The sequence below is a fragment of the Micropterus dolomieu genome, linkage group LG16 (assembly GCF_021292245.1).
Source record: "Micropterus dolomieu isolate WLL.071019.BEF.003 ecotype Adirondacks linkage group LG16, ASM2129224v1, whole genome shotgun sequence".
Classification (NCBI taxonomy): Eukaryota; Metazoa; Chordata; class Actinopteri; order Centrarchiformes; family Centrarchidae; genus Micropterus; species Micropterus dolomieu.
This window is the reverse complement of record NC_060165.1, coordinates 13,684,835-13,693,900: the sequence shown is the minus strand read 5'-3', so window position 1 is coordinate 13,693,900 and position 9,066 is coordinate 13,684,835. Positions and strand designations below refer to the sequence as shown.

The following is a 9,066-nucleotide window of genomic DNA, read 5'->3' as shown; positions in this document are numbered from 1 at the left end:
AGATGTCAGAGTGAGGGGGCTGCCACTCTGTGCGGCACCCGGAGCAGTTAGGGGTTCAGGTGCTTGCTCAAGGCCACCTTCGGCAGTGCCCAGGAGGTGAACTGGCGCCTCTCCAGCTACCAGTCCGCACTCCACAACTCTGGTCCGAGCTAGATTTGGACCATTTACCCTCCGGTTCCCAGACTAATGCTTACGGACTGAGCTACTGCCGCCCCAAGACAAGCTGGCAAGGTTAGAATTGTTGGTTTTTAGTTTTACTTTTTAGGATGTGGGTTTGGTTTAGGAATGTAGTAGTGATGGTTAAGATTAGTGGATTAGTCAGTGTCCTAAAAAGTAAAGAAGAGGAGCAAAGTACAAAAGTGCAGTGTTATTGTATATGTGTATTTATGTTATATACTGTATACATGCAGGCAAGTATAAATATGCAAACTGCAATATCTTTATATCTCTTTATCTCTCTTATTATTACTGTTGCATTGTCTCAACTGTCCAAAGAATGAAATACTTTCACAATAATTCAAACAACCAAACCAGCTATTTCTGTAATACAACATATCTCCCTCCACACACAGACATACCTACACAGTATGTACTTACTCTAGTAACTGAAAAGGTACCACATATCCCCACTCCATGAGTGTGTGTGTCACTCTGGACAGAACGACAGGTGGATGTAAGAAAGGATGAAGTTCGTAGAGGAGAAAGGGTGTCTCTATCCCAGTCTTTCACATGCCCATTTTTTTATAATTATTTCTTGTTTCATTTCTCTCCCTTTCCATTCTCCCTCTTAATTCTGACTTGTTTCTATTCTTCATTACCCTCCTCTCTCTCTCTCTCACTTTCCCACTGTGCCAGTCGGTGACCATGTGACCCTGTGAGCTTTTGTGCCAGGCGAACAAAGGAACCCTTTGAGGTTCAAGAGGTGCCAAGGGGGAGGGGAAGGATTTAAAGGTGACACACATTTTAATTCCTCCTTCTCTCTGTCGGTCTGTCTGTCTGTGTGGGGCCAAGGACAGATTGAAGTTGTGTTTGATTTATTATCAGATGTTAGCCCAATTTGCTAATCACTGTTCAATATATGTTTATCACGCTGATTTGCTGATATTTGCTTTTTACTGTCATCTGCTGTGGAATTATTTACTTTCCCTCTTTGTTTCAATACATTTGTAATGCCCAATGAACATTGTTCACATGGACGGAATTAAACTGAATTGAATTTAAATTAATTTACACACAAAGAGCAGAAGAAAGAGAAGAAGAAGTGGCTAAGAGGAAGATAGAAAGTGGCGAGGGAAAATCAAAGCCATGTAAAAGAATATGGCAGGGAAGAGGAGAGAAGGTGTGTGCGTGCATGTGTGTGTTGTAGGTCCTTCTGTCAACCTGGATCTTAGTTCAGCGACAAATAAATAGGTCAGTGTGAGAAACAGGAGCCCTGGGCTCAGACACACACACACTCACAAGGAAACTCTCTCTCTCTCACACACACGCTTTTTGTGTCAAAGTGAGGATGAGTTTCCAAAATTCTCTCAGAAAAGGTGCAGTGTTGTACCTTGTGCTACTGAATCTACAGACACTTCAGTCAAAAGTTTTCTCCTAAATAATGGAAACAGAAGCAGAAGATACAGAGTAAACCCTGAGTTGCAAACCGTGTCTAGGGACGATCCCTCTGCTGATGGAAAAAGTGATATATGTCTTTATTTATGTAAATTAAAGGGACGCTGATGTAGCCCAGAAGATAGATACTTTTTTTGTTTTTGGCTCTGAAACAACAGGAAGGAGTTGAGAGACAAAATGCTGCGGTCTAATTACTAAACAAAGGAGGATAAGGGGGGATGTTTGTATGAATGAAAGAATGAATGAGGTCATTCAGGAATGTGTGTGGGTATACGCGTGTGTTCTTCACTTTCATCTACATTTGTGTGTCCCAAAGGATAGGGACAAAGAGGGAAAAAGGAAGAGAAAAAGTAATAGAGCTGCAGTGAACTCTGCATAGTGAATAAGAGGGGCTTGCTGAAGTGTGTGTGTATGTGCGTGCGTGCCCTTACCTCCTAAACGACCCATCTCGTTCCATGCTAGCCCTGACAGACCGCTGCGACCTACTGACTGCCCTGCAACCACCCCAAGTGAATCAGCATCTGAGAAAGGAAACAAGCAGAATCACTGGTAGAGAACATCATCCGACTTCAAACAAAATTGTCACCAGGCTGAAAGCAACACAGTCTAGAGCTGAAATGATTAATCACGTAGTTCGCTGTCAACTATTAAATTAATCGGCAACTGTTTTGATAATCCATTATTTGGTGTAAGTAATTTCCTAAGAATAAAAAAGTCAAAATTTTCTGATTATAGCTTCTTAAAGGTGAATATTTCCTGGTTTCTTTATCCTCTATGACAGTGTACTGCTAACAAGACATAGTACTCTAATCAAATTACAGAAAAGTGGTTGAGAAGGACATCTGATCCTACCACGAACTCAAATACCCCTACTCACACACACACACACAGATAGAAGGACAAATATATCAGGCAGGTTTTAGTACAGGATAAAGCTGAGGCTTCCTCATGAACTATATCCCTGCCTTAACCAAAACAACACTTCTGATCTTTATTTTCTGTGCTCCTCAGCTTTGTAATGACATTTAATAAAATAAAAGTGTCAGTGAATTACTTTACAGTTACAGTGATGGTTTTTAGACTTTTGGTTGCAAAGCATGCATGTAAAGTTATATAGCTCAAAGCTTAACTTTATTGAATCAGTTTTACTGTCAAATGCATTGTACGTGGTGTTTAGGTATGAGGGCCCTGGTGTGGTCATGATCAGGGTAATCACTGTCTGTTTAGATAAATAAACTGTAATGTGGTTGTCTGCTTGGCTAATGACTCTCCAGAGGTACAGGCTTTACTTCCTGGAAATTATGTGTGTTGCTACGCAATATAAACCATGACCTGCTGTTGCTTGGCAGCCAAAGTTAAATGGATTACCTAGTCTATCCTTCAATATATATTCATTTTATTTTTATTATCTAGTAATTTATCTGCGAAGCACACTTGCGTTGACCGATGTACTTGACATAAATTTACCTGACCTCACAACATGAAACTGATTTTAACCTTCTATAAGAACCAGGACTTAGAAAATTTTTTTAAAGTTAATGAAATAGGTTTGTCTTGGTGGATGTCTGTGGCCTTGATCCTGGTGTCTGTCTCTGACCAAGTCTTTCTTATGCCACACTTCAGTGCGCTTTAATGCCTTGCTTAAGGGCTTTTAAACTTTAGATATGTGGATTGTGCTTATGGGAGCTTCAGAGTGTTTCTCCATCAGACTATGGACAGATTTTCATGAGAGGTCCAGCGAATGAAACCTGCGAGCCTCCTCCTCCCCCCACCTCTCTCTCGGCAGCAGACAGTTTACAATGTAAGTAGATATCATAGACTACACTGCTGAAAATGAACACCCATAATCGGCTTCAACTGGAAAACACAACACACACAAAGACACACACACACACACACACACCATTCTGCAGACTGGAAGCGCAACAGGGAAATTACCACATTGCACCAGACAAGTGCTAAAGAAACTGTTTGCTGTGTCTTGTAGCAGGTTTTCTGCTCTACAAGACTGTGACAGAAAACCAAACCACAAGTTGGACGTCCTGCTGTACAAATCATTGGTGTCTATTTACAGCAGTTCTCAAGGCTGCCTCATGTCTACCTGAGGGCAACTAATGTGCAATACAACACTTTCAATTTTAAAGCGCACAGAAATCCTGGCGTAGGCCTATGGTATGTTACATATGTAAGTAAGTTATTTTAGCCAATAATATTTTGCTATTGATTCTTCTATCAGTAGAAAACTTATGGGGACATTTGCTTTTCTCAAGTTACTGAGTTGATCGATTTTCATTCAGCATACTCACTTTTTCAGAAGCCTTCCTGTCCTGTTAATAGCAAGTGTCCTCTATGTTAAAATCCAGCAAGAAAGCCAAAAATAACTCCTGTAAATCCGTGAAGGCTGGAGGTCTACGCGGTGGCAAAGTAGTCCACCGTCACACCTCTTCAGCTCAAATGACAGAGCGCGCGACGGCTGAGAACATTCTCCTGAAAAGATATGGGGACTTGACCCCGCGTGAGCTGCGAGCTGTCAGCGCGGTTTCCACGGCTCTCCGCAACTCTCCGTGCGCGAGAGAGGGAGGAAGTGAGAAGCATGAAGCTGTATGTGTAAGAGAGAGAGAGAGAGACAAAATGGGGGGGGGGGGGGGGGGGGGGGGGGGGGGGGGGGGGTGCGTACGTTTGTGCGCTGGAGTCGATGGGTGAGATAGTAAGCTATGGAAAGTGTTTGTGGTTTAGTGTGTGTGGAGTGTAGGCTATATGATAATAGGCTACACATAACAGTTGAACAGATATTTAAAAAGCAAAGAATAAAGAGAGAAATTTTTTTTTTATCCATGTGTTATTCTACTACTGCTATGAATATTCTATCTACTATGAACATTATGTCTAATGCAAGTGGACTAAATGCAACTAGGTACAATATTGAGGTAGCCTACTTGATGGGTTTTTTGGCATTTAGCTTTATTTTGACAGTACAGTAGAGAGAGACAGGGAAGGTAATATGTCCATTTTATGCTACTTTCAGTGGCAGATCTGGAAAACTTTGCCTGTGGTAGCAGTAGGTTTTGGCAGGGTGTTTTTGGAGGGTGATGTGTGGGAAAAATACATAGCCTACCGCTTCTGTGGGTAAATGACAAAAGTAAATAGCCAATAATTATAGTGAGTGAAATTGTCTGTTACTGCACTGGGAATGTATACAAAGAAAATGAAAACATTCACTATCATAACATCCAGCTAGATTTGTGGCTACGATCAAATCAATAAAAAGGAGTGAGACTTAGATTATGGCTAAAATATTCCCAGCCTGTATGTGTGTAGACTCAGGTGCTCACATTAACAGATGGATGTTAGAGATACAGATAGGGTGCTTTTAAATATATTTATTCAATTCAAATAAAAATGATCAATCTGTTGTCATTAACACTGCTGTTGTACTGATATACTTTCCACCAGAACTTTACCATAACCACTTAAGTCATTGCTACTGACTGAAACAAAGGGTTCAGCAAAATGATTACAGTTTATGTTGAAGAGGACATGGATGTCTGCAACAAATTTCATGGCAATCCGTCTGACAGTTGTCGATACATTTCACTTGAAGCCAAAACTTGCTTAAAAGAAAGAAAGAAAGAAAGAATGTGTCTCCTGCCTCAACATGACTTTTTAGTGCAGATTGGAGGCAGCTTTGTCAGCAGGTTGAAAACATTGGGCGTCTCTGTTGTCAGCAGATTTGACTCCCATCATGTTTAATTCATAGTGAAACAATTCATAGCCAAACCCATACAACAGCAGCCCACTCAATACACTGGTCATTACACTGAGTGCCTTTACTGCTGACAGAAAAGGCCACTCAGCAGCTACACAGGCTTCTGTGTGTGTTTGTGTGTGTGTGTGTTTTCACACTTAAGAGCCAATTTGCATTTACTGCAAACAGTATCTAATGTACAGATCCCAGTTTTAACCACAGAGCCAACTGTGTCCCATCAGACAAACTGCACTCTGTCTGCAGAGACCGCATAAATATGCAACTGTACTCCTCTGTTACTGCATCTCACACACACACACACACACACACACAGTTGTGTTTATATCACTTCAGAGACATGACAGATATTTATTGACTTCCTTTAGAGATACCCTGACCCCGAACTACTACTTGCCTAACCCTTACACTAACCTTAACCTAAACCTAACACTAAACTTAAAATGTCTTCACCCTAAAATGTAATGATTTACGTTATGGGGACTTGTGTTTTGTTCCCAAAAGAAAGGCGGCTCTCCACAATGTGATCGTGTAAACAGATTTATATCTTCATAACATGAGTAAAACATGTCCACACACACTACACTGTCCCTCCCAATTTAATAAGGAACAGGTTTATAATAACAAAGTCTACTGGTCAAGGCCAGATTGTATCGTAAAAGTTGTCAGGACTATAAAACAACCACACACACACACACACACACACACACACACACACACGCACACGCACCTGGAAAAATACAACTCGCCCAGAGTTCACTAATCACTGAACATTATATAAGCAGAGTGTAACTAATGTCTCTGCCTGTGCACATACACACAAATATTCAGGGCATACAGGACAAACTTGGAATTCCCTCTGTAAACTGAACACACCATCATCTTGAACATGTGTCATTTAATTTGTAATTTATTCAATGATAGTTTTCTGAAACCAATTTTGTGGTGAGATACTTTAATATTATGCCTTTTATTAATTGTTGGAATTGTACTCTTTGGATATAGTCCATTCCTAGCTATAATTTTAAGAGCACAAAGTAGAAAGGTTAGGTCCGAAAGTGTAAAAGACACTTGAATTCTGATGCTCATTTATTTCCACAGTATAGAGGCAGCAACACTGCTTTTCTGTTTCTCTTTCACAACCTCTTTCCTATATAGTTTATGGCTGGCAATTTGCACTACAGCACACTTTGAAGTTGATTTCAACAAGGAAACTCTGTAGGTTCAAAAACCACAAAACACGCTGTAAGAATGTGCAAGCTCTTACATGATAATATGGCATTCATTCTGTTTATTTCCTGAAGAGAAAAGCTTTTTTTCAGTGTAATATTGTTAGATAATCCAACGTGGGCGTTTGAGGTCATTCTAAAAAAGTTGCAATAGTTCCTTATTAAGTGTGAAACCTGTAAGCTCATATGAGGATGAGTTGTTCTCAGTCTCCCTGGTTTTGCTTTTCATTTCCTCTCCTACGCATACACCTCTCACTCTCTAAATACTTCAGCTTCAGAAGATTTCACGTGGTGAGGGGCTTCCACTTCCTGGTTCCTAGTTTTATAATGTTTTACAAGTGAAATGCCATGTCTTTTTCATGACATTACACACAACTGAAAATATTGGATGTTACTACACCTGAATTCTCCATTTCATCTCAAATATTGAAGTTGTTCAAGTACCTGATTCTCTGACTTATAAATTCTCTACTGATGGAGCAGGTAGAGGTTTAGTGCGTTGCTCAATGGCACTGGCAGGACAAAGTGTTCCTAAATTGGCGACCTATTGGTTGCTGGACTGATACTCTACATTCAGTTTCCTCAGTCTATTTAAAAACACACACAAACTCACATTAGGCTGACACAAACACACACACACACACACACACACACACACACACACACACACAGGGGACATGGACACACACGGTCACAACCACATGTGGACAGGAAAAGCACATAAAGCAAAGGTGGGCATGCACTTTTACCAAAAATGTACTGAAATACTCATGTACACAATCAAATGCACACACACTCTCACCACAGACAAACTGGTGCGCCATTTAAAACTCGGTGCCATGTAAATCTGGGCTGTGCAAACAAACAAGGGGAGAAAAGCTGCTCTCACGCCAAAGGAAACAGCAGCAGGAAATTGTACTGACTCCACTCAGGAGACCACATCACCCAGCGTAAACTAGCAGCCTCTGCTTACACAAGTACACGATTACACTAAACATAGCAAGGCTGCAACATCATCGCTACTGCATAGGGGAAGGGTTGGATTTTCTTTCAAATTGGTCCAATGTCGCAAACATCCAGGTCATTTTTTCATTCTTTTTTTTGTTTTACGTTATAGAAGGGTGTGTTATGTCAGTATCTAAACCAAATTAAAGTGATCCAACACCATTTAACCCAATATTTTCACAATAAAATGCACTTAAAATAAAAGATAATTTTACTCCCACAATCTTCATCTCAGCTCTTTCAGAACCTCAAAATATTTCTGTAATTCGTCTGATTCTTCTTATCTCCACCTTTGTGCTTATAGATGTGCAGCAGATTATGACTTTTACCTCGATTCACCAACTCAGTGATAAAGAAAGAGTTTTAAAAAAAGTTTTGTCAGATCAACTTGATTGAGAAACTGAGATTACAAAAAGAGGTCAAACAATAGCCCAGCCTTCCTTCCTTCCTTAAACCACCACAGGTGCTGCAAAGGAACCAAAGTCAGTACTAACCTGTATTTACCCAGACCACAAGTCTGCATAAGTGTTCCACTTCAGTAGCATCCTGGTCCACACTGGTCACCGTCTGGCTGCAGTTAAAGGTTAAAGGCTTCATTTAAGGGCAGCTGACGGTAGTTGGAAAGCAACTAATACATTAATGAGTAAGACGAAAAAAAGAGGAGTATCTGTTTACTTTGGATGACACACATTTTAAATATCAAATTATATCAAAACTGTACATGATTTCCATGACTCTTATGAAACATATGGGAATTGGGTATAGAAGCCACTGATTACATTTTAGGGGCATATAGGATTGATCATTTTAAAACTATACAAACTATCAGAGACAGATTTGAAGGGTGTGTTTGCAGGGACAGGAAGTGAAAGCGTGACCACTGTTTAGTAAACACACACACATATGTACATACAGAGTCCATATGGAAACCTACTCAGCTAAAAAGGTTATCTATTACGTATTTATCAATGTTTATATATATATATATTAGAACAATCAGTGGTTTGTCCCACCATTGCAATAACAACCAGTTCAGACTGCCTGTGTGTGTCTGCTCCTCTCTGCCACTGTTTAGACACAACAGAGAACTATGTGGAATAAGGATGTAATTTAAAAAACCCAACAACAAACAGCAGTGATATCATTTCTAATAATTATGTTGTATTGGCAGATTTTAATAGTTCATCAGGGGAATGACACTCCAGGTGAACAGTGGGGAGAAGGGCAGAGAAACCAAAAGGATTGGCAAGCACACATATTTAATTTATCACAATCAGTATCAAGTACTGTGCTTCCACCACCTGTGTGTCCCCATACAATGACAATTTCAGACCCAGTCTGCCCAGTCCGAGACTGGGAAGTTCAGGTGGTGGCATGAGACAAAAAAGTAGAGGAAAGTGAGGTCGTGGAAAAAGAGGGAAAGCATCATTTGTCCTTTCACATTGGACAGAGGTC

The 9,066-nt window shown here is 40.3% G+C and overlaps 1 protein-coding gene across 3 annotated transcripts in view; it reads right to left on the bottom strand.

Moving 5' to 3' along the window:
- LOC123985008 (proline-rich protein 5-like) overlaps window positions 1–4,146 on the bottom strand; it is a 16,088-nt gene extending 11,942 nt beyond the window's left edge. For all 3 annotated transcript variants that reach the window (XM_046072335.1, XM_046072337.1, XM_046072336.1), the window contains exons 1-2: window positions 3,921–4,146; window positions 2,046–2,135 (exon numbers count right to left, since the gene is read on the bottom strand). In XM_046072335.1, the coding sequence (XP_045928291.1) occupies window positions 2,046–2,071 (26 nt within the window). In that variant the 5' untranslated portion in view covers window positions 2,072–2,135; window positions 3,921–4,146. The remainder of the gene's footprint in view (window positions 1–2,045; window positions 2,136–3,920) is intronic.
- Window positions 4,147–9,066: the final 4,920 nt, after the last annotated feature.